The sequence below is a fragment of the Pan troglodytes genome, chromosome 11 (assembly GCF_028858775.2).
Source record: "Pan troglodytes isolate AG18354 chromosome 11, NHGRI_mPanTro3-v2.0_pri, whole genome shotgun sequence".
Lineage (NCBI taxonomy): Eukaryota > Metazoa > Chordata > Mammalia > Primates > Hominidae > Pan > Pan troglodytes.
The window spans coordinates 13,199,524-13,225,460 of NC_072409.2; the positions used below are offsets into that span (position 1 = coordinate 13,199,524).

At 45.4% G+C, this 25,937-nt stretch overlaps 1 protein-coding gene and 1 long non-coding RNA gene across 2 annotated transcripts; one reads left to right on the forward strand and one right to left on the reverse strand.

The window, feature by feature from the left end:
• Positions 1-577: 577 nt before the first annotated feature.
• LOC112204403 (uncharacterized) lies at positions 578-19,831 on the reverse strand. Its single transcript, XR_008537180.2, has 4 exons — positions 19,424-19,831; positions 6,807-6,901; positions 4,341-4,506; positions 578-840 (listed from the first exon to the last, which is right to left on the reverse strand). It is a non-coding gene; the product is annotated as an uncharacterized LOC112204403 (long non-coding RNA).
• HSPA5 (heat shock protein family A (Hsp70) member 5) lies at positions 19,379-25,232 on the forward strand. Its single transcript, XM_520257.8, has 8 exons — positions 19,379-20,474; positions 20,573-20,804; positions 21,171-21,308; positions 21,939-22,051; positions 22,141-22,531; positions 22,645-22,882; positions 23,164-23,331; positions 24,325-25,232. Exons 1-8 carry the CDS (start codon positions 20,353-20,355, stop codon positions 24,885-24,887), a joined length of 1,965 nt encoding a protein of 654 aa, XP_520257.2. The 5' UTR covers positions 19,379-20,352; the 3' UTR covers positions 24,888-25,232.
• The last annotated feature ends 705 nt before the right edge of the window (positions 25,233-25,937 follow it).

Below are 25,937 nucleotides of genomic sequence, written 5' to 3' on the forward strand. Positions count from 1 at the left end.
CACACGTACGCACACACTACTTACAAACCTCCCTTCCCTTTTTTTTTTTTTTCGAGACGGAGTCTGGCTCTGTCGCCCAGGCTGGAGTGCAGTGGCTCAATCTCGGCTCACTGCAAGCTCCGCCTCTCGGGTTCGCGCCATTCTCCCGCCTTAGCCTCCCAAGTAGCTGGAACTGCAAGCGCCCGCCACCACGCCCGGCTAATTTTTTGATTTTTAGTAGAGACGGGGTTTCATCGTGTTAGCCAGGATAGTCTCGATCTCCTGACCTCGTGATCCGCCCGCCGCGGCCTCCCAAAGTGCTGGGATTACAGGCGTGAGCCACCGCCGCCGGCCCCTCCCTTCCCTTTTGTTCTAAGTGCCATTAATTGGTTTGGATGGTATCTGGATTTTCAGTGTAAAACCTGCCTTCCCACTTCTCAGTTTCTAAAATCTTGCTTATCATAAACTTCACCATGCAGTTATTTTAGGTAAGTCAATAAATGAACTGTCTAATAATTTTTGTAACACCATAACTCATATATTCAGAGGTCAAGTTAGCTGAGTTGAACAGTCTAGAAACCTTAAAATTGGAAGATACCTGCTTAAAGGTCACTAGTGCAACTGTTGCCCAGGCAGGAATTCCCTCCTGTACATTCAGCCAGATGGTCATCTTCCTGTTCAACAGTTCAAATTTCAGGGAGCTCACTCCCTCAAGTAATGCAGCCTGCTCCACTGTTGGACAGCTCTAAATGTTAGAAAGTTCTGCCTCCTGCTGAGCTGAAATCTGTTTCCCTTTATTTCCTTCCATTGCTGGTAGTTAGGCTGCCTGGAGCAATACAGAATGTCTTCCACTTGACAGTTCTTCAAAAAATTGAGAACAATGATTATATCCTCCAATACTGGGAGTCTCCAGGCAAAAAAAGGAAAAAAGTAATAATCATTTCCCCAGCTATTTCAAATGTCAATCAACTCCCAAACTGCTTTCCATCTACTCACCTCTCTTGATGTCACCTTTAGGGGCATGGTGGCATATGCCTATAATCCTAGCACTTTGCGAGGCCAAGGCAGGAGGATTGCTTGAGCCCAGTTCAAGACCAGCCTGAGCAACATAGTGAAACCCCAACTCTACAAAAAATACAAAAATCAGCGAGGCATGGTGGCGTGCACCTGTAGTCCCAGCTACTAGGGAGGCTGAAGTGGGAGGATCACCAAGCCCAAAAAGGTCAAGGCTGCAGTGAGCTGTGATCATGCCACTGAACTCCATCCTGGGCAGCAGAGTGAAACCTGTCTCAAAACAAAACAGCAACAACAACATTGACAGAATTACTTCATATTTATTGCCTCGTTTTATGACTACATAGGTAGTAATAGAACCACCTATGGTAGGCTGGTCAGATGTTATTGCTATCGTGCTGCCATTCAACTCATTCAGGAATTCAATCAGCTCTGTTACAAGACATTACTCAATGCACCGCTGGCATGAAATAAGCAAGAGGAGGCCGGGCGCAGTGGCTCACACCTGTAATCCCAGCACTTTGGGAGGCCGAGGTGGGCGGATCACGAGGTCAGGAGATCGAGACCATCCTGGCTAACACGGTGAAACCCTGTCTCTACTAAAAATACAAAAAATTAGCCGGGCATGGTGGCAGGCGCCTGTAGTCCCAGCTACACGGGAGGCTGAGGCAGGAGAATGGCGTGAACCCGGGAGACGGAGCTTGCAGTGAGTGGAGATCGCGCCACTGCACTCCAGCCTGGGCGACAGAGCGAGACTCTGTCTCAAGAAAAAAAAAAAAAGAAAAGAAATAAGCAAGAGGATACAATTTACAGTCTAGGGTGGGATGAAACTGCCACAGATTAAGGATCATCATAATAAGCCAAGGTACAAAGCATTCTGAGATTCTCAGAGAGAATGGCCTTTTCAAGTCGAGGGGTCATGACCTTATGGAAGAGGTGACAGTTAGGAGTTACTGGATGGCTGGATTTCAAGACAAGAGATGGCATTCATGGACTGCTAAGGAAGAACTCAGCCTTAGCAAAACCACATTCACAGTGGGCTCTGGAACACTGCGTCTGGGTAGGCTGGAGCACCCAGGCCAGGGAGGAAGGGAAGGAGAGGCCCCAAAAGTTGCAAAAGAATCTTCAGGGAAGCTGCATTGCATGTGAGAAGTAAAAAAGGAACTAGAATGGTCAGTTAATCTTCTGAGCCCTGTTCTGTCACCTACAAATGAAGAACTTGAACTAACAAGCAATTTTCTTTTTTTTTTTCCAGTCAGCACACTCAAGGAATTCAAATCTCCTGCTAGAACTATGGATCACTACAACAGTGATTCTTGGGAAATATGGAATAGGTATTATTTTCATCCCTTTTACACATGGGAAAGTAAACTCAAGAGGTGAAAATTTGCTCAAAATCAATAAGTAGTACTCACTGAGGGCAGATCACTGTCTCCCTAGAACCTGGCATACTACCTAGAATGTAATGTTTGTTTTTTGCTTTTTAAATGAATGGATGAATACACAGTAAACTCTGTCCAAAGCCCCTTTCTTTCCACTACACAACTCAGTCTTCCCTGACATAGAAGGATATGAAGTTACTTGTTCATAGTCACAAGATTCATACTGGACCTTGTGTAGAGTTTAGTTCTTCAGCTTCCCAACTCCATACTCTATTAAACTACTCTGCCTTAGAATCGCAAAACATTTTCTTTAATGTTCTTTTTCCTTCTATGTGTACACAGCCAGTCTTAGAAGTAAGCCAAGAAAGCAGATGCTATGGCCAAGTGATTTAAGGGGCCTCTGGCAAGTATTTCTGGACAAAAAAACACTTTATCCCCAGGTCCCTCAAAGGCCCCCAAACTTCATCACTTATATTGAATCACAAATGTTAACTTGAGGCGAAAATTTAAACCAACACATAGTCCCTGAGGGCGCAGACTCCATCTTATTCACCACTGGGCGTACTGCCTAGAATGTAATAATTTGTCTACATTTTTGTTGTAGAAATAGGTCTTGCTATGTTGCCCAGGCTAGAATGCAGTAACTATTCACAGGTGCTATCGTGAGGGCTCAAGGGATCCTCATGCCTCAGCTTCCTGAGTACCTGGGACCACAGGCTTGCACCGCTGTGCTGGGCTCGCTTGTTTGTTTTTTGTTTTGTTTTGTTTTGTTTGAGATGGAGTCTCACTCTGTTGCCCAGGCTGGAGTGCAGTGGAATGATCTCGACTCACTGCAACCTCCACCTCCTGGGATCAAGCAGTTCTCATGCCTAATCCTCAGCTGGGATTACAGGTGCACGCCACCATGCCTGGCTAATTTTTCTTTTTCTTTTTCTTTTTTGAGACAGAGTTTCGCTCTTATTGCCCAGGCTGGAGTACAATGGCACGATCTTGGCTTACCACAACCTCCGCCTCCCAGTTTCAAGCAATTCTCATGCCTCAGCCTCCCGAACAGCTGGGATTACAGGTTCGGGCCACCATGCCCGGCTAATTTTTTTTTTTTTTTTTTTTGATGGAGTTTCGCTCTTGTTGCCCAGGCTGGAGTGCCATGGCGCGATATCAGCTCACCATAACCTCCGCCTCCCAGGTTCAAGTGATTCTCCTGCCTCAGCCTCCAGAGTCGCTGAGACTACAAGCGCACGCCACCATCCCTGGCTAATTTTTGTATTTTTAGTTCAGACAGGGTTTCACTATGTTGGCCAGGCTGGTCTTGAACTCCTGACCTCGTGATCCGCCCGCCTCGGCCTCCCAAAGTGCTGGGATTACAGGTGTGAGCTACTGCGCCAGCAAATTTTGTATTTTTAGTAGAGACGGGGTTTCTCCATGTTGGTCAGGCTGGTCTCAAACTCCCAACCTCAGGTGATCTGCCCACCTCAGCCTCCCAAAGTGCTGGAATTACAGGTGTGAGCCATCCATCAAGACCGAAAAGTAACATTGTTTAAGTTACAATACATCTACACTTAGGAAAGAAATATGAGAGTTAAGTGAGACCAAACCACACCAGAAAGAAAAACAGGCCATAAGAAATAAAGATTACAGAGAAAGAGGAAGACAAAAGGGAAGAAACAAGGACTTCACCTATGACATGATTTTATTTCAGCAGTCCCTAACCTTTTTGGCACCAGGGACTGGTTTTGTGGAAGACAGTTTTTCCAGGAAATGGTGGTAGGGGGTGGAGGAGGTCGGGGGGATGGTTTCGGGATGAAATTGTTACACCTCAGATAATTAGGCATTAGATTCCCATAAGGAGTGGACAACCTAGACCCCTTGCATACGCAGTTCACAATAGGGTTCGCACTCCTATGATAATCTAATGCCATTGCTGATCTGACAGGAGGCAGAGCTCAGGTGGTAATGCTCACTTACCCACCACTCACTTCATCCTGTGCTGCTCCATTCCTAACAAGCCACAGACCGGTACCAGTTCACGGCTCTGGGGTTGGAGACCCCGATTTATTTGGCACACAGTTTGGAAAGGAAAATGCTGTGAAATAGTAGTACACGCTTGACTGTGGAAAGATTAGGGCCACATCTGGAAGAGTCAAGCAAATTATAAACTAGGCAGTAAGTAAATACAGCAATAACATGAATAGAAATCATAATTTTACCATTAAAAAACTCTAAAATAGTTTTCATTGTTTATTTACTTTTTGAGACAGGATCTCGCTCTTTCACCCAGGCTAAAGCTCAGTGACACCATCACTGCTTACTGCAGCCTCAACCTCCCTGGCTCAAGCCATCCTCCCACTTCAGCCTCCAGAGTACCTGGAACTTCACACATGCGAAGTCCCTTCACCGTGCCTGGCTAATTTTTTTATTTTTTATACAGACAAGATCTCACTGTGTTGCCCAGGCTGGTCTCAAACTCCTGGACTCAAGTAATCTTCCTGCCTCGTCCTCCTAAAGTGCTGGGATTACAGGCAGGAACCACCACACCCAGCTTTTTTTTTTTTTTTTTTTTTTTAATTCTGAGACAGGGTCTCTCTCTGTCACCCAGGCTAAAGTGCAGTGATGTAATCACAGCCCACTGCAACCTCTACTTTCTGGGCGGGGCTCAAGCAATCCTCCTGCCTCAGCCTCCTGAGTACCTGGGATCATATGCACGCACCACCATGCCTGGCTAACTTTTTTATTTTTTGTAGAGATGAGGTTTTGCTGTGTTTCCCAGGTTAGAGCTCTAGGAATCCTGCAAGCAAAAAAATCCAGTAAGACCCAGGTGGTAGAAAGTATTCCTTAAAAAAATACTTTTCACTTTGGAGCAATTAATTTGTTCCCGTCATAGCCATAGTCCATGTTCTGGGTCATTGGTGGTCCTACACTGGCCCCCACTGGCAGGCTCAGAAATAATAATACTGAGATCCATGAAGCTAATGGAGCTTATGATTTAGGGGCCCTCACTTGCCTGGAGACTCTTCAAAGATCCTAGCAATGTATTCACAGTCATATGGCTTTGCAACATTTAGCAAGGAGTTAAAATTATCAGCTGGCCGAGTGCACTGGTTCTCACCTGTAATCCCAGCTATTCAAGATGCTGACTCAGGAGAATTGCTTGAGCCCAGGAGCTTGAAGCTACAGTGAGCTATGATTTTACCACTGCACTCCATCCTGGGCAAAAGAGCAAGACTTAGTCTCTAAAAAAATTTCTAAATAAAAAAATTAAAAAAAAACCTGAGAAAACTGAAAATGAGGAAAGTGGCTCCTATAGAACAGGCTTATGAATCCTGCAACTCAAAGACTTCAGCCAAATGAAGTCTACTGTAATCCTTATTTTTCTACAAGTACCAGGGACATCCAAACTGATAGGAGCTGTAATTCTTTGTTGTTTTTTAGAGAGAGGGTCTCACTGTGTCACCCAGGCTGGAGTGCAGTGGCACAATCATAGCTAACTGCAACCTCAAACTCCTGGGCTCCAGTGATCTTCCTGCCTCATGCTCCCAAGTAGCTGGAACTAGAGGCACTCTCCATACACGTGGCTAATTTTTTAACTTTTTGTAGAGACAGGGTGTTGCTATGTTGCCCAGGCTGGTCTTGAACTCCTGGGCTCCAGCAATACTGATGGCTCAGACTCCACACTGCTGGGATTACAGGTATGAACCACCATGTCTGGCCCAGGAGCTGTAAAGTTAATGCAACATAAAAGTGGTATATTACAGCCGGGCGCGGCGGCTCACACCTGTAATCCCAGCACTTTGGGAGGCCGAGGCGGGCGGATCACGAGGTCAGGAGATCAAGACCATCCTGGCTAACACGGTGAAACCCCGTCTCTACTAAAAATACAAAAAATCAGCTGGGCGCGGTGGCGGGCACCTGTAGTCCCAGCTACTCGGGAGGCTGAGGCGAGAGAATGGCGTGAACCCGGGAGGCGGAGTTTGCAATGAGCCGAGATCGCGCCACTGAACTCCAGCCTGGTCGATAGAGCAAGACTCCGTCTCAAAAAAAAAAAAAAAAAAGTGGTATATTACTTGTATTTGAATTTAACCCATCGTTCATTATAACATATGAAATATCTTACCTTGGCCGGGTACAGTGGCTCACGCCTGTAATCCCAGCAATTTGGGAGGCCAAGGCAGACAGATCACTTGAGGTCAGGAGTTCAAGAACAGCCTGGCCAACATGGTGAAACTCTGTCTCTACTAAAAATACAAAAATTAGCCGGGCATGGTCGTGGGCACCTGTAATCCCAGCTACTCAGGAGGCTGAGGCAGGAGAATCGCTTGAACCTGGGAGACGGAGATTTCAGTGAGCTGAGATGGTGCCACTGCACTCCAGCCTGGGTGAAAGAGAGAGACTCTGTCTCAAAAAAAAAAAAGGAAAGGAAAAAAAAAGTCTTACCTTAATGCAATTATATATCTTTCACTGACAATCTTTTTTGTTCTCTTGCATTACTTTTACTTTTCTTTTTAAAGATCTTCAAGCTTGATAAGGTCCTAATAGATAAACAGGTGTTTAAATAAAAAGAAGATGTAGATGAAAAAACTAACAATTTACTTTGTTTTTTTAAGGCTATTCAAGTGAAGCAGTGGAGTGGACATAATTTACTTTTTGAAAAACATAAAAATCAGCAATTTTTTCCTCCATCCCCTCCTATCCAAAAATCAGCAATTTTAATGGTTCCTGAATATTTTATCATACTGATGTACTGATGTATCCTTCCTTTTTATTTATTTATTTATTTATTTATTTTTGGTTTAGACAGAGTATCTCTCTGTTGCCCAGGCTGGAGTGCAATGGAGTGATCTCGGCTCACTGCAACCTCTGCCTCCCAGGTTAAAGTGATTCTCCTGCCTCAGCCCCCCGAGTACCTGGGATTTCAGGCATGCACCACCATGCCTGGCCAATTTTTGTAGTTTAAGTAGAGACAGGGTTTCACCATATTGGCCACACTGGTATTGAACTCCTGACCTCAAGTGATCTGCCTGCCTCGGCCTCCCAAAGTGCCAGCATTACAGGCATGAGCCACTGCGCCCAGCCATACTGAAGTATCCTAATTTTTCACTTCAAAATGGAAATTTTTTATTTCTGATGACAAAACTCCATCTCTACTAAAAATACAAAAAAATCAGCCGGATGTGGTGGTGCATGCCTGTAATTCCAGCTACTTGGGAGGCTGAGGCAGGAGAATCGCTTGAACCCAGGAGGCTGAGGTTGTGGTGAGCCGAGATCGTGCCATTGCACTCCAGCCTGGGCAACAAGAGTGAAACTCCGTCTCAAAAAAAAAAAAGGAAAAAATAATAAAGCAGATTACTCAAAAGTATGATAGTACTATACCATTTATTATTTATTTATTTTTTTTTGAGACAGAGTTTTCGTCTTCCACCCAGGCTGAAGTGCAGTGGTGTGATTGTAGCTCATTGCAGCCTCAAACTGCTGAGCTCAACTGATACTCCCGCCTCAGTCTACTAGCTGGGACTACTGGTGTGCACCACTGTGCTTGGTTAATTCTATTATTATTATTATTTTATTTTTATATTTTTGTAGAGATGGCGTCTCGCTATTTGCCCAGGCTGCTCTCAAACTCCTGGCCCCAAGTGATCTCACGCCTTGGCATCATAAAGCACTGGGAACACACCTTGCCCAGCCTACAATATTCTTTTCTTTTTTTTGAGACGGAGTCTCGTTCTGTTGCCCAGGCTGGAGTGCAGTGACAAGATCTTGGCTCACGGCAAGATCTTGGCTCACTCCAACCTCCGCCTCCTGGGTTCAAGTGATTCTTCTGCCTCAGCCTCCTGAATAGCTGGGACTACAGGTGCCTGCCACCATGCCTGGCTAATACTTTGTATTTTTAGTAGAGATAGGGGTTTCACCGTGTTAGCCAGGGTGGTCTTGATCTCCTGACCTCGTGATCTGCCCGCCTCGGCCTCCCAAAGTGCTGGGATTACAGGCGTGAGCCACTGCGCCAGGCCCTGCTTTTTTTTTTTTCTAACTTAACAATATGTAACAGGTTTGGTTTGTGAACTTGATAGACTGATTCTAAAACTTACATGGAAATACAAAACGCCAAGAATAGTCAGAAACATTCCTGAAGAAGAAGAGCAATGTGGAAGGACTTGTTCTAAACGATATCAAGACATCATAAAGCACTCTGAGTATACAGATTTAAAAAATAAGTAAATAAATAAATAAGTACATCAGAAAGCTATAGTGAGACAAAGTTTGGCTGGGCATGGTCCTGATTACAAAGTCCTGTAATCCCAGCACTTTGGGAGGCCAATGTGGGCAGATCACATGAGGTCAGGAGTTCGAGACTAGCCTGACCAACATGGTGAAATCTCATCTCTAACAAAAATACAAAAAAATTAGCCGGGTGTAGTGGCACACACCTGTAGTCCCAGCTATTCGGGAGGCTGAGGCAGGAGAACCGCTTGAACCTGGGAGGCGGGGGTTGCAGTGAGCTGAGATTGCGCCATTGCACTCCAGCCTGGGTGACAGAGCGAGACTCTGTCTCAAAAAAAAGAATATCTTTTTTTTTTCTTTTTTTGAGAAAAGAAAACTACTTGGGAAGCTGAGGCAGGAGATCACTTGAACCCAGGAGGAGAAGGCTGCAGTAAGCTGAGATTACACCACTGTGCTCTGACCCTGTCTCAAAAAAAAAAAAAAAAAGGCCGGGCCCAGTGGCTCACACCTGTAATCCCAGCACTTTGGGAGGCCAAGGCGGGTGGATCGCGAGGTCAGGATATTGAGACCATCCTGGCCAACACGGTGAAACCCGTCTCTACTAAAAATACAAAAATTAGCTGGGTGTGGTGGCACGTGCCTGTAGTCCCAGCTGGTTAAGGCACAAAAATTGCTTGAACCCAGGAGACAGAGGTTGCAGTGAGCTGAGGTCATGCTACTGCACTCCAGTCTGGCGACAGAGCAAGACTCCATCTCAAAAAAAAAAAAAAATTAAAACATCCAGCGTGGCCAGGCACGGTGGCTCATGCCTGTTATCCTAACACTTTGGGAGGCTGAGGTGGCTAGATCACTTGAGGTCAGGAGTTCAAAACCAGCCTGGCCAACATGGTGAAACCAACCCCGTCTCTACTAAAAATACAAAAAAATAATAATAATAATAATCGGGCGTGGTGGCGGGCGCCTGTAATACCAGCTACTCGGGAGGCTGAGGCAGGAGAATCACTTGAACCCAGGAGACAGAGATTGCATTGAGCCGAGGTCATACCACTGCACTCCAGCCTGGGCAACAGAGCGAGATTCCGTCTCAAAAATATATATAATAAAATAAAATTAAAAAATAAAACATCCGGCACATCATACATAAAGGGTAGCTACTCTTTACATATCAACAAAAGGCAGCTCCAGCTGGACGCAGTGGCGCACACCTGTAATCCCAGCCCTTTGAAAGGCCTACGCGGGTGGATTGCTTGAGGTCAGGAGTTCAAGACCAGCCTGGCCAACACAGTGAGACCTCCCCCCGCACCGATCTCTACTAAAAATACAAAAATTAGTCGGGCTTGGTGGTGCATACCTGTAATCTCAGCTACATAGGAGGCCGAGGCAGGAGAATTGCTTGAACCCAGGAGGCAGAGGTTGCAGTGAGCCGAGATCGCACCATTGCACTCCAGCCTGGGCAACAGAGCAAAACTCCATCTCAAAAAAAAAAAAAAAAAAAAAAAAAAAAAAGGCAGCTCCACAGGTACTGATTTGTGACAATCTCCAAGAAATGCAGTTAATTGAATAAAGACACAGAACCATATATGCACTATGCTTCAGTGCTCCATCACTGGTTTTAAAACATGGATATGGCCGGGCGGGTGGGCCCACCTGTAATCCCAGCACTTTGGGAGGCCGAGGCAGGTGGATCACCTGAGGTCAGGAGTTCAAGACCAGCCTGGCCAAGATGGTGAAACCCCATCTCTACTAAAAATACAAAATTAGCTGTGTGTAGTGGTGCATGCTTGTTATCCCAGCTACTCGGGAGGCTGAGGCAGGAGAATCACTCAAACTCAGGAGGTGGAGGTTGCAATGAGCCAAGATCGTGCTACTGCACTACAGCCTGGGAGACAAGTGTGAAACTCCATCACAAAAAAAAAATTAATTAAAAAAAATTAAAACATGGATATACTCAGACACACACACATACACGTGTGTGTGTGTGTGTGTGTGTGTGTAGATATACATATATAATTTTTTTTTTGAGACAGAGTCTTGCTCTGTTGCCCAGACTGGAGTGCAGTGGTGTGATCTTGACTCACTGCAACCTCTGACTCTCAGGTTCAAACAATTCTCCTGTCTCAGCCTCCTGAGTAGCTGGGATTACAGGCGCATGCAACCATGTCTGGCTAATTTTTGTACTTTTAGTAGAGACAGGGTTTCACCATCTTGGCCAGGCTGGTCTGGAACTCCTGACCTCGGGTGATCCGCCCACCTTGGCCTCCCAAAGTGCTGGGATTACAGGCATGAGCCACCGCGCCTGGCCTACATTTTTTATATGAATAAAACATTTCTAGGCAGAGTGGGGTGGTTCACACCTGTAATCCCAGCACATTAGAAGGCTGAGGCAGGAGGATTGCTTGAGCCTGGGAGTTCGTGATTAGCCTGGGCAACATAGTAAAGCATTTCTACAAAAAATGAAAAAATTATGGCCAGGCACAGAGCCTCATGCCTATAATCCCAGCACTTTGGGAGGCCGAAGCATGCGAACTGCTTCAACCTAGGAGTTCAATACCAGCCTGGACAACATGGTGAAACCCTATCTCTACAAAAAATAAAAAAAATTAGCTGGGGGTGATGGCGCATGTCTGTAGTCCCAGCTACTTGGGAGGATGAAGTGGGAGGATCATTTGGGCCCAGGAGATTGAGGCTGCAGTAAGCCATGATCTGGCCACTGCACTCAAGCCTGAGCAATAGAGTGAGATGTTGTCTCTAAATAAATAAAATTTAAAAATTATCTGGCCATGGTAGCGCACACCTGTGGTCCCAGCTACTCAGGAGGCTGAGGCAGGAGGATCACTTCAGCCTAAGAGGTCAAGGCTTCAGTGAGCCGTGATCATTCCAGTGCACTCCATCTCAAAAAATAAAATAGATAGGCCAGGTGTGGTGGCTCATGCCTGTAATCCCAGCACTTCAGGAGGCCAAGGTGGGCAGATCACAAGGTCAAAAGTTCGAGACCAGCCTGGCCAATATGGTGAAACCCCTTTGCTACTAAAAATACAAAAATTAGCTGGGCATGGTGGTGGGCGCCTGTAGTCCCAGCTACTCAGGAGGCTGAGGCAGGAGAATCGCTTGAACCCGGGAGGCAGAGGTTGTGGTGAGCCGAGATAGAGCCACTGCACTCCAGCCTGGGCAACAAAAGTGAAACTCTGTCTCAAAAAATAAAAATAAATAAATAAATAAAATAAATAAAACAGGAAAACACACACAAACACACGTATTGTGTGTGAATAAAACATTTCTAAGCTGGCCACAGCAGCTTATGCCTATAATCCCAGCACTTTGGGAGGGTGAAGCAGGGGGACTGTTTAAGGCCAGGAGTTCAAGATCAGCTTGGGCAACATAGCTATACCCTGTCACTACAAAAAATAAATTGCCGGGCATGGTGGCTCACGCCTGTAATCCCAGCACTTTGGGAGGTTGAGGTGGGTGGTTCACAAGGTCAGGAGTTCGAGATCAGCCTGAACAAGATGGTGAAACCCCATCTCTACTAAAAATACAAAAATTAGCCGGATGCAATGGCAGGCACCTGTAATCCCAGCTACAGGTTGGGATCCGGCTGAGGTAGGAGAATCGCTTGAACCCGGGAGACGGAGGTTGCAGTGAGCCAAGATTGTGCCATTGCACTCTAGCCTAGGCGACAGAGCAAGACTCCATCTCAAAAAAAAAAAAAAATTAGTGCTGTGTGGTGGCAGACACCTGTAGGCCCAGCTACCCAGAAGGCTGAGACAGAGGATTGCTTGAGCCTGGGAGATGGGGGCTGCAGTGAACTGTGATTGAGCCACTGCTTTCCAGCCTGGGCAACAGAGTGAGATCTGTCTCGAAAAAAATAATCAATTAAAAAGTAAAACATTTCTAGAAGGCTCCACAAGAAAGTGGTTACAGTGGTTCCCTCTATCAGTGTAGGGGAACAGGGCTGAGGACTGAGTGGCAGGGAGACTTATTGGACCCTTTGAATTTTATGCCTTGTATATACATTTACTATTTTAAAAATTTTAAATTTAAGGCCAGGTGCAATGGCTCATGCTTGCAATCCCAGCACTTTGGGAGGCTGTGGCAAGCAGATTGCTTGAGCCCAGGAGTTGGAGACCAGCCTGGACAACATAGTAAAACCCTATCTCTAAAAAAAAAAAAAAAAAAAAAAGAGGAAGGAAAGAAATGAGAAAAGAAAAACAATTTAAATTTAAGATATATCAAATATTATCAAATTCTATACAGGTAGCTCGTCTTTTTTTTTTTTTTTTTTTTTTTGAGATGGAGTCTCACTCTGTCACCCAGGCTGGAGTGCAGTGGCATGATCTCGGCTCACTGCAAGCTCCACCTCCCAGGTTCACGCCATTCTCTTGCCTCAGCCTCCTGAGTAGCTGGGACTACAGGTGTCCGCCACCACGCCCGGCTGATTTTTTGTATTTTAGTAGAGACGGGGTTTCACCGTGTTATCCAGGATGGACTCGATCTCCTGACCTCGTGATCCGCCCGCCTTGGCCTCCCAAAGTGCTGGGGTTACAGGTGTGAGCCACGGCGCCCGGCCAGCTCTTCATATTTTGCAGCTTATTTTACTTCAAAGGAAACTATAAGACAGAAGGAAGAAAAATTAAAAGTAGTATTTTGGCCGCGTGTGGTAGCTCATGCCTGTAATCCTAGCACTTTGGGAGGCTGAGGCAGGAGGATTGCTTGAGGCCAGCAATTCGAGACCAGCCTGGGCAATAGAAGGAGACCCTGTCTCAAGATAAAAGAAAGAAATTTAAAAAATAAAAGTAGCATTTTTTTATATAAAATTAAGTGCTTTCCAGTTAAACAATTTTTGAGACAGTCTTCCTATTTCTCCCAGGGTAGCCTCAAACTCCTAGGCTCAAGCAATCTTCCTACCTCAGCCTCTGGAGTAGCTAGGACTACAGGGGGTGCCATCACACCCAGCTTCACTTTTACTTATATTACCTTATTTCTTTTCTGTTGTTCTTATTTTTCTTTTTAAGTTTACATGGACATCTCTAATACCGTGTATTACCTTACTTGATCATGACAACAGTCTTGGCCAGGCACAGTGGCTCACATAATCCCAGCACTTTGGGAGGCCAAGTCAAGCAGATCACTTGAGCCCAGGAGTTCAAGACCAGCCTGGGCAACATGGTGAAACCCTGTCTCTACAAAATATACAAAAATTAGTAGGCTGTGGTGGTGTGTGCCTGTAGTCCCAGCTACTCGGGGGGCTGAGGCCAGAGGATGGCTTGAGCCTGGGAGGTTGTGGCTGCAGTGAGCCATAATGGCACCATTGCACTCCAGCCTGGGTGACAAAGTGAGACCCTGTCTCAAACAAACAAAAACCAGCCTTGTTAAGTGGCAGAATTATATCCATTTTACACACTCATAAACAGAGCCTCAGAGAGATTGACTTGCCATAAGTTACACAGCCAGTAAGTAACACAACTGGAACTCAAATAGTTTTAGCGCTTCCAAATCCTATGGTCTTGCCTCTCTTTTACATTATCTAACACAGTGTGCCCTCCTAAATGCCTTTGGCACACACGCACAAAATGTGATAGAAAATGCACTATTTCTATGTATGTGTGGAGAGGGGAAAGTTCTCTATTATAAATTTACTTTTAGAAACTGAAGACAAGGAAGGAAATTAATTGCATAGCACATTGTACTTTCAGAAGTACCAAAAAAAATAAAATACATGATTTATACCTACTATTGCTTCTGGCTCAGGTGTTAAGGTGACACTTTTGTTTTATTCGAGAGTTGTTTGATGAAGGGTGAATAAATTATTCTTAGCACCTTAATAAAGACATCTATGTGGGCTGGATGCAGATGGCTCACAACTGTAATCCCAGCACTTTGGGAGGCCAAGGCGGGCAGATCACGAGGTCAGGAGTTTGAGACCAGCCTGGCCAACATGGTGAAACCCCTGTCTCTACTAAAAATCCAAAAATTAGCTGGGTGTGGTGCTGTGTGCCTGTAATCCCAGCTACTCGGGAGGCTGAGACAGGAGAATTGTTTGAACCCGGGAGGCGGAGGTTGCAATGAGCCGAGATTGCACCACTGCACTCCAGCCTGGGCAACAGAGCAAGACTCTGTCTCGAAAGAAAAAAAAAGACATCTATGTGACCAATATAGGAATAATTAGATGTACCATTTATTTTTTATTTTTTGAGAGGTGTTTTCCTTTGTTGTCCAGGCTGGAGTGCAGTGGCACAATCATTGCTCATTGCTGCTTCAAACTCCTGGGCTCAAGTGATCCTCCCACCTCAGCTTTCTGAGTATCTGGAACTACAGGCACGCACCACAATGACTGGCTAATTTTTAAATATTTTCACAGAAGGAGGCGATCTCTCTGTTTTGCCCAGGCTGGTCTCAAACACCTGGCCTCAAGTTTCCTTCCACCTCGCCCTCCCAAAGTGGCAGGACTATGGGCATGAGCCGCTGCACTTGGCCTTACTTCTAAAATTTCTTCTCACGTTATATTTCTATGATTAGCAATGGCATTACCACTGTTCTACAACCTTCACACTACTTTCACATACAATATCTCATTTGATCCTTGAAGCAGTCCAGTAAGACAGGCAGGACAGAAATTCCTGACATTCAATAGATTAAGAATCTGAGCTTGGCCGGGCGTGGTGGCTCACGCCTGTAATCCCAGCACTTTGGGAGGCCGAGGCGGCCAGATCACCTGAGGTCAGGAGTTCAAGACCATCCTGGCCAACATGGCAAAACCCCATCTCTACTAAAAATACAAAAATTAGCTGGGCATGATGGTGTACGCCTGTAATCCCAGCTACCAGGAGGCTGAGACAGGATAATCGCTGGAACCGGGGAGGCAGAGGCTGCAGTAAGCCAAGATCATGCCACTGCACTCCAGCCTGGGCAACAGAGCAAGACTCCATCTCAAAAAAAAAAAAAAAAAAAACTGTGGCTCTGAGAAATTGGTTTTTGTCAAAGTTATGTGCCCTATCACCTAGTTGAATGTTCTAACAAAACATATGGAAAATTCTCAATTATCAGGATCTAAATGTTAATATTAAACTTGTAAATTACATAGGTCCTTTCCTTTTTCTTCCTGCTGGATGCTTGTCATTTATTATTAGTCCTCTTTCACAAAGGGAGATTTATTTTTTACTTTCTATTTTTGAGGTAGAGTTTCGCTCTGTCACCCAGGCTAGAGTGCAGTGGCGCGATCTCAGCTCACTGCAAGCTCCACCTCCTGGGTTCACACCATTCTCCTGCCTCAGCCTCCCGAGTAGCTGGTACTACATGCGCCCGCCACCGTGCCCAGCTAATTTTCTGTATTTTTAGTAGAGACGGGGTTTCACCGTGTTAGCCAGGATGGTCTCGATCTCCCGATCTCGTGATCCACCCGCCTCGGCCTCCCAAAGTGCTGGGATTACAGGCGTGAGCCACCGCGCACGGCCACAAAAGAAGATTTAAGAGCTAAATGACATCCAATCCTAATAAGTCTTACCTCTGCTTAATTAGCTTTCTGAGATCAGGTAGGAAATGGAAAGCAATTTTTTTTTTTTTTTTTTGAGAGAGAGTTTCACTCTTGTTGCCCAGGCTGCAGTGCAATGGCATGATCTCGGCTCACCTCAACCTCCACCTCCCGGGTTCAAGTGATTCTCCTGCCTCAGCCTCTCGAGTAGCTGGGATTACAGGCATGAGCCACCACGCTGGGCTAATTTTGTATTTTTAGTAGAGACGGGGTTTTCCATTTTGACCAGGCTGGTCTCGAACTCCCGACCTCAGGTTATCCGCCTGCCTCGGCCTCCCATAGTGCTGGGATTACAGGTGTGAGCCACCAGGCCCAGCCTGGAAAGCAATTTTCTTACCCATAGGAGCACAAGTGAAATGGGCTGGTTTAAATTTCTGGATAAAAATTTATATTTGCATATCATCTGTTATCAAAATATTTACAAAATGTGTAACTGGAGCTGGATGTGGTGGCTCATTCCTGTAATTCCCACACTTTGGAAGGCTGAAGTGGGAGGATTGCTTGAGGCCAGGAGTTTGAGACCAACCTGGTCAATGTAGCTAGACCCCATATCTATGAAAATTATAAACTTTAAATTTAAAACCCAAAATATGTGACTACTCTATATCCTAAAACAAAATGTAAGGTTTTTTTTTTTCTTTTTAGACAGTCTCACCCTGTTGCCCAGGCTGGAGTGCAGTGGTGCAATCTTGGCTCACTGTGACTTTTGCCTCCCAGGTTCAAGTGGTTCTCGTGCCTCAGCCTCTCGAGTAGCTCGGATTACAGGCGTGTGCTACCATGCCCAGCAAATTTTGTATTTTTATTAGAGATGGAGTTTTGCCCTGTTGGCCAGGCTGGTCTCGAACTCCTGACCTCAAGTGATTCACCTACCTTGGCCTCCCAAAGTGCTGGGATTACACATCTGAGCCACCATGCACAAACCCAAAATTAAGTCTTATAAATCTGAAGCTCAAGATGACAAACTATAGAGGTTAAAAATCAAACTGCCAAGGCTCAAATACTGGCTCATTATCTTAGGTGTGCAATCTCCTGGGCAAGTTTCTTTACCTCCTGGGGCTTCAGATTCCTTCACTCTAAAATAGGGGTAAGAAAAAAATGCTTTTTTGTTTGTTTCTTTTTGTTTTTGTTTTTGTTTTGAGACAGAGTCTCGTTCTGTGGCCAGGCTGGAGTGCAGTGGTGCGATCTCAGCTCACTGAACCTCCGCCTCCCAGGTTCAAGCGATTTTCCTGCCTCATCCTCTGAGTAGCAGTAGCTGGGACTATAGGTGCGCGCCACTACACCCAACTGATTTTTGTATTTTTAGTAGAGACTGGGTTTCACCATGTTGGCCGGGATGGTCTCGATCTCTTGACCTCGTGATCCGCCCACCTCGGCCTCCCAAAATACTGGGATTACAAAAAACTGCTTTCTTAAAGATAAAAAGAGATAACGCACGTACGTCTTTAGCACAGTGTCTAACAGTTGAGTATTGATAACTTGACCTGGATATTATTTTTGGCATTTAATGTTCAGCAAGCTAGTTTTGACCATGTACTTTCCTATTCGTAAGTGACTGTGCTTTGGAATATACTAGAAAATGTATGTAAAATGTCTGGTTTTAAAAAGATGAAACCACAATATACTCAATTCCCTTTGGAAGTTAGCCATGTATCGCTTTTCTAAATTTTACAAAAAGGAGAGTTACAAAACGTTACTCTGTTAATCAAGGATAAGGCTGAAATGGAGAGTTTTTTTTTTTTAATGGAAATGGACTGCACTATAAAAACATTTGATTGAAATGAAAGAAGCTGTAATGTGGTCAAATGATGATTTCTATCTTAATGCTGGACTGATGCAAGCCAAAGAGGGTCAATGTTGCCGCAGGATTACAAGCCCTGCTGAAAGAGATGCATGATGCAACCTCTGTAGTGAACAGAGTCAACTCTTGAGTCACCAGTCTAACCTTTGAGAAGCACTAAGGAAAAAGAAAATTCTTGAGTACTGAGTCACAGGCTCAACATCTTAATAAAGTGTGTTTAGGATGTTTTAGTGGTATCTGGACACAGTATACCCATGAATCTCAAATATTTCATATCAGAGCTTTGCCCTTTCCATAGTAGGTCCTCCAAAAACATTCCTCAAACAAATGAATTTTTTTTTTTTTTTTTGAGATGGAGTCTAGCTCTGCTGCCCAGGCTGGAGTGTAGTGACGTGATCTCGGCTCACTGCAACCTCCACCTCCCGGGTTCAAGCGATTCTCCTGCCTCAGCCTCCCGAGTAGCTGGGACTACAGGCATGCACCACCACGCCCAGCTAATTTTTGGATTTTTATAGAGACGGGGTTTCATCGTGTTACCCCGGATGGTCTTGATCTCCTGACCCCGTGATCCGTCCGCCTCGGCCTCCCAAAGTGTTGGGATTACAGGCGTGAGCCACCACGCCCGGCCACAAATGAATTTTTTGTTTTAAAGTTAAGAGATCAGGCACAGTGTCTCACGCCTGTAATCCCAGCACTTTGGGAGGCCGAGGTGGGCAGATCGCTTGAGGCTGGGAGGTTCGAAACCAGCCTGGCTAAAATAGTGAAACCTCATCTCCACCAAAAAAAAAAAAAAAAAAATTAGCCAGGCATGGTGGTGCGTGCCTGTAATCCCAGCTACTCAGGAGGCTGAGGCAGGAGAATCGCTTGAACCCCGGAAGCGGAGGTTGCAGTGAGCTGAGATTGCACTACCGCACTCCAGCCTGGGCGTGACAGAGTGATACTCCGTCTTGAAAAAAAAAAAGTATTGGCAATAGAGTGAACTCCACCTGGTTATCAATCCTAACTCCATCACTCACCAGCTCTGTGACTTGTTTAGTTATTTAATCTTTTTCAGTTTCAATGTCCTCATCTGGAAAACGGGAAATGCCTACCGAGTATTGAACTGTCAAGACTAAATGACACATGAAAAGCACACTGAACAATGCTTAATCCACGGTAGGCTTTCAGCAAATAGTGGTCTCTATTATTTTTTGCAACAGGATGTTATATAAGAATAAGGCATTATCAAGACGATTTTCGCCTATCAAATGTGTTGTCTGCGTGTACATCAGACCTTTTCCTGGAATGAAGGTAGAAAAGTATCAACAATAAAGGATGGAGAAAGCCCCGTAAATGATAACCTTTGCCCCAGAGGGAAACGATAGGCAGCGGAGGGGAAAGTAAAGGGTGGCAAGCTAGAAAAATTAGACATCCAGTGTGGGAGGGCTGGCACTGGAGTGGGTTGCCACAGTAGGGAGGGGACTCAGAGCTGGAGGCAATTCCTTTGGCCGGGCTTGTCCTGCGACTTACCGTGGGGCAGCGCAATGTGGAGAGGCCTGGTAAAATGGCTGGGCAAGGGTGCGGAGGGGACATAACTGGCAGGAAGGAGTCATGATTCGTGGTCGAACAGAGTCCAGACCAGCTCGACCTGTGAGCAACGAACGGCCCTGAGACTCGCATACCCCAGTACCGGTAGTGGCCGTGAAGGGCAAAGAAATGTGTTCTGAGGCGATCCCAGCATCTAAGCTGCGACTGGTCTACTCAGAGACTGGATGGAAGCTGGGAAGAGAAAGCTGCTTCCCGCTTCGGGGTGAGGGATGGAGGAAGGGAGAACAAGCAGTAGAGAAGGAAAAGTTTCAGATCCCACAGCCCCGGGGGGTCACTCGTGCTGGACCTACTCCGACCCCCTAGGGCCGGGAGTGAAGACGGGACTTGTGCGGTTACCAGCGGAAATGCCTCAGGGTCAGAAGTCGCAGGAGAGATAGACAGCTGCTGAACCAATGGGACCAGCGGATGGGGCGGATATTATCTACCATTGGTGAACGTTAGAAACGAATAGCAGCCAATGAATCAGCTGGGGGGGCGGAGCAGTGACGTTTATTGCGGAGGGGGCCGCTTCGAATCGGCGGCGGCCAGCTTGGTGGACTGGGCCAATGAACGGCCTCCAACGAGCAGGGCCTTCACCAATCGGCGGCCTCCACGACGGGGCTGGGGGGAGGGTATATAAGCCGAGTAGGCGACGGCGCGGTCGACGCCGGCCAAGACAGCACAGACAGATTGACCTATTGGGGTGTTTTGCGAGTGTGAGAGGGAAGCGCCGCGGCCTGTATTTCTAGACCTGCCCTTCGCCTGGTTCGTGGCGCCTTGTGACCCCGGGCCCCTGCCGTCTGCAAGTCGGAAGCTGCGCTGTGCTCCGGCCTGTGGCTGGACTGCCTGCTGCTGCCCAACTGGCTGGCAAGATGAAGCTCTCCCTGGTGGCCGCGATGCTGCTGCTGCTCAGCGCGGCGCGGGCCGAGGAGGAGGACAAGAAGGAGGACGTGGGCACGGTGGTCGGCATCGACCTGGGGACCACCTACTCCTGGTAAGTGGGGTTTGCGGATGCAGGGGGACGGGGCGTGGCCGCCTGGCCTGGCGTGAGAAGTGCGGTGCTGATGTCCCTCTGTCGGGTTTTTCTGCCAGCGTCGGCGTGTTCAAGAACGGCCGCGTGGAGATCATCGCCAACGATCAGGGCAACCGCATCACGCCGTCCTATGTGGCCTTCACTCCTGAAGGGGAACGTCTGATTGGCGATGCCGCCAAGAACCAGCTCACCTCCAACCCCGAGAACACGGTCTTTGACGCCAAGCGGCTCATCGGCCGCACGTGGAATGACCCGTCTGTGCAGCAGGACATCAAGTTCTTGCCGTTCAAGGTTCGACCGGGTTTTTCTCATCCAGTTAGAGAACGGGTGGGTGGTGGGAGTATTTAGAGTTATAAGTCTCTGGAAAAGTGTTGAGACAACAGTTGAAGGTTATAGACATGATGTATGTAATAACTTTAATACTATTAGTATGTTACAAAACTTAAGACAGTTGCTGTCGTACTGTCTACGATAGTTTAGGAATAAAAGACCGATTAAAACTGAACTTTGTAAGACACCTATACTCCCTGAAGTATTTCTAGTCAATTTGCAGCCCCAAGGGACCAAAATAAACCAAATTGTGGGGATGGTAGTGTGTCTTTTAAACTTTGAGATGTCATTGTATCTGTGTCTGAAAACAATAATTCTTTAAAATAGGTGGTTGAAAAGAAAACTAAACCATACATTCAAGTTGATATTGGAGGTGGGCAAACAAAGACATTTGCTCCTGAAGAAATTTCTGCCATGGTTCTCACTAAAATGAAAGAAACCGCTGAGGCTTATTTGGGAAAGAAGGTAAATATTTCTAGAACAATGTTAAGTATTTTTTGATCATTAGTATTCTCGGTTGGCTGTCATGTATAGAAGCCTTCGTGAAGGGTTTCAAAAATTTTAATCAGAATGGTATTCATGCTTGTCAGGTTTAATTATTGAGTCCCTTACTATAAGCCAAACAAAATAGACTTTTCATGTATTATTTAATGCTTACAATTCCAGGGACATAAAATTTTGTATGTTGTATTCATCAATAAGTTGGCTTAAAAACTAAAGTGATGGTTTGACTATAATTTTTTTTTTGAGATGGAGTCTTGCTCTGTTGCCCAGGCTGGACTGCAGTGGCACGATCTCAGCTCACTGCAACCTCTGCCTCCCGGGTTCAAGCAGCTCTCCTGCCTCAGCCTCCCAAGTAACTGGAACTACAGGCACACCACCACACCTGGCTAATTTTTTTTTTTTTTAAATTTTCAGTAGAGACAGGGTTTCTCCACATTGCCCAGGCTGGTCTTGAAATCCTGCCCTCAGGTGATCCTCCTGCCTCAGCCTCCCAAAGTGCTGGGATTACAGGCACAAGCCACCGCCTGGCCAGACTGTAATTTAAGGGTTAAACTATGTGACAATACACTTAATTATCTTTTATCCTTTTAGGTTACCCATGCAGTTGTTACTGTACCAGCCTATTTTAATGATGCCCAACGCCAAGCAACCAAAGACGCTGGAACTATTGCTGGCCTAAATGTTATGAGGATCATCAACGAGCCGTAAGTATGAAATTCAGGGATACGGCATATTTGCCAAATAGTGGAAATGTGAAGTACTGACAAAACTTTTCCCTTTTTCAATCTAATAGTACAGCAGCTGCTATTGCTTATGGCCTGGATAAGAGGGAGGGGGAGAAGAACATCCTGGTGTTTGACCTGGGTGGCGGAACCTTCGATGTGTCTCTTCTCACCATTGACAATGGTGTCTTCGAAGTTGTGGCCACTAATGGAGATACTCATCTGGGTGGAGAAGACTTTGACCAGCGTGTCATGGAACACTTCATCAAACTGTACAAAAAGAAGACTGGCAAAGATGTCAGGAAAGACAATAGAGCTGTGCAGAAACTCCGGCGCGAGGTAGAAAAGGCCAAACGGGCCCTGTCTTCTCAACATCAAGCAAGAATTGAAATTGAGTCCTTCTATGAAGGAGAAGACTTTTCTGAGACCCTGACTCGGGCCAAATTTGAAGAGCTCAACATGGTATGTTCCTTGTTTTCTGCTTTGCTAATGAGATCTCCTTAGATTCTGAATTCAGGACATTGCATCTAGATACTTAGATAACAGACATCACAGTAACCATGTCTTTTTTCTAGGATCTGTTCCGGTCTACTATGAAGCCCGTCCAGAAAGTGTTGGAAGATTCTGATTTGAAGAAGTCTGATATTGATGAAATTGTTCTTGTTGGTGGCTCGACTCGAATTCCAAAGATTCAGCAACTGGTTAAAGAGTTCTTCAATGGCAAGGAACCATCCCGTGGCATAAACCCAGATGAAGCTGTAGCGTATGGTGCTGCTGTCCAGGCTGGTGTGCTCTCTGGTGATCAAGATACAGGTAGGTCATCATCGCAGCATCTTTCTTAGTGATTCAGTAGCTTGATAGAAGACTCATTAGCTATTGCTTTAGAAAATACCAGAATATGAGCAACAAGGTCACACAGCTAGTAAAGGGTATAAGTGAAGACAAGACTGGGGTAGTCTCAAGATCATTAGCAACTGTTTAATTCACTGCCTTTAAAATGTGTGTGTTAGAACCTAACCAAATGTTAGAGAGATAAACTTTACATAGCTCATAGGGAGAACTTGAATTAAAAGTTAAATAACTTATCCTTACAGGTGACCTGGTACTGCTTGATGTATGTCCCCTTACACTTGGTATTGAAACTGTGGGAGGTGTCATGACCAAACTGATTCCAAGGAACACAGTGGTGCCTACCAAGAAGTCTCAGATCTTTTCTACAGCTTCTGATAATCAACCAACCGTTACAATCAAGGTCTATGAAGGTAATTACTTAAGTTTGTTAATATCATGGCTTTTTTTTTGAGATGAAGTCTTGCTCTGTTTCCCAGGCTGGACTGCAGTGGCACGATCTCGGGTCACTGCAACCTCTGTCTCCCGGGTTCAAGTGATTCTCCTGCCTCAGCCTCCAGAGTAGCTGGGATTATAGGCGTGGACCACCACACCTGGCTAATTTCTGTATTTTTAGTAGAGATGGGGTTTCACCATGTTGCCCAGGCTGGTCTCCAACTCCTGACCTCAGGTCATCTGCCTGCCTCCACCTCCCAAAGTGCTGGGATTACAGGCGTGAGCCACCAAGCCAGATCTATCTATCATGGCATATTTTAAAAGAACATGACTTAATATGTCCTATTGAAATGGCTAGGGAACTAAGTAACTGCTGTTTTCCGATGGAGGTCTTAATTTGAATAATGTTTTATATCTAGATATTTAGCATTCTTTTTTTTTTTTTTTTTTTTAAATGGAGTCTTGCTCTGTCGCCTAGGCTGGGGTGCAATGGCATGACCTGCAACCTCTGCCTCCCGAATAGCTGGGATTACAGGTGCCCACCACCACGCCCGGCTAAGTTTTGTATTTTTAGTAGAGGCGGGGTTTCGCCATGTTGGCCAGGCTGGTCTTGAACCCCTAACCTCAGGTGATCCACCAACCTCGGCCTCCCAAAGTACTGGGATTATTACAGGTGTGAGCCACTGTACCCAGCCAATGATTAGCATTCTCACTAATAATAGCATCTGAGCTGGCTCCTAGAGTACAAGAAAAAGGAGTTCACAGTACTTTAAAATAGGTAAAATTCAGTTGAGTTAGTAACCTAACTCATTGTTAGTACTAGTTGCTGCTCCTTGTAGACCAATATGAAATTACTTTTAGCTCGATAAAACCAAAAGTGTCACTTTATGCTTCAGAACGAAATGCGGGGATCTAGATGTGCTAATGCTTGTCAGTAACAACTAACAAGTTTTTCTGTATGTAACTTCTAGGTGAAAGACCCCTGACAAAAGACAATCATCTTCTGGGTACATTTGATCTGACTGGAATTCCTCCTGCTCCTCGTGGGGTCCCACAGATTGAAGTCACCTTTGAGATAGATGTGAATGGTATTCTTCGAGTGACAGCTGAAGACAAGGGTACAGGGAACAAAAATAAGATCACAATCACCAATGACCAGAATCGCCTGACACCTGAAGAAATCGAAAGGATGGTTAATGATGCTGAGAAGTTTGCTGAGGAAGACAAAAAGCTCAAGGAGCGCATTGATACTAGAAATGAGTTGGAAAGCTATGCCTATTCTCTAAAGAATCAGATTGGAGATAAAGAAAAGCTGGGAGGTAAACTGTCCTCTGAAGATAAGGAGACCATGGAAAAAGCTGTAGAAGAAAAGATTGAATGGCTGGAAAGCCACCAAGATGCTGACATTGAAGACTTCAAAGCTAAGAAGAAGGAACTGGAAGAAATTGTTCAACCAATTATCAGCAAACTCTATGGAAGTGCAGGCCCTCCCCCAACTGGTGAAGAGGATACAGCAGAAAAAGATGAGTTGTAGACACTGATCTGCTAGTGCTGTAATATTGTAAATACTGGACTCAGGAACTTTTGTTAGGAAAAAATTGAAAGAACTTAAGTCTCGAATGTAATTGGAATCTTCACCTCAGAGTGGAGTTGAAACTGCTATAGCCCAAGCGGCTGTTTACTGCTTTTCATTAGCAGTTGCTCACATGTCTTTGGGTGGGGGGGAGAAGAAGAATTGGCCATCTTAAAAAGCGGGTAAAAAACCTGGGTTAGGGTGTGTGTTCACCTTCAAAATGTTCTATTTAACAACTGGGTCATGTGCATCTGGTGTAGGAAGTTTTTTCTACCATAAGTGACACCAATAAATGTTTGTTATTTACACTGGTCTAATGTTTGTGAGAAGCTTCTAATTAGATCAATTATTTATTTTAGGAAATTTAAGGCTAGATTCTCGTGTGTGGGCTGAGGGGAGGGGGAGTATTTGGTATGTTGGGATAAGGAAACACTTCTATTTAATGCTTCCAGGGATTTTTTTTTTTTTTTTTTTTTAACCCTCCTGGGCCCAAGTGATCCTTCCACCTCAGTCTCCCAGCTAATTGAGACTACAGGCTTGTTACCACCATGCTCGGCTTTTTGCATTAATCTAAGAAAAGGAGAGAGAAGTTAATCCACATCTTTACTCAGGCAAGGGGCATTTCACAGTGCCCAAGAGTGGGGTTTTCTTGAACATACTTGGTTTCCTATTTCCCCTTATCTTTCTAAAACTGCCTTTCTGGTGGCTTTTTTTTTTTAATTATTACTAATGATGCTTTTATAGCTGCTTGGATTCTCTGAGAAATGATGGGGAGTGAGTGATCACTGGTATTATTAACTTTATACACTTGGATTTAATTTGTAACTTTAGGATGTAAAGGTATATTGTGAACCCTAGCTGTGTCAGAATCTCCATCCCTGAAATTTCTCATTAGTGGTACTGGGGTGGGATCTTGGATGGTGACATTGAAACTACACTAAATCCCCTCACTATGAATGGGTTGTTAAAGGCAATGATTTGTGTCAAAACTGGTTTAGGATTACTTAGATT

Coding starts and splice junctions, on each gene's coding strand:
- HSPA5 (XM_520257.8), top strand. CDS start 20,353: ATGAAGCTCTCCCTGGTGGCCGCGATGCTGCTGCTGCTCAGCGCGGCG. Junction 22,883..23,163: donor CTCTGGTGATCAAGATACAG/GTAGGTCATCAT, acceptor TTATCCTTACAG/GTGACCTGGTACTGCTTGAT. Junction 23,332..24,324: donor TACAATCAAGGTCTATGAAG/GTAATTACTTAA, acceptor TGTAACTTCTAG/GTGAAAGACCCCTGACAAAA.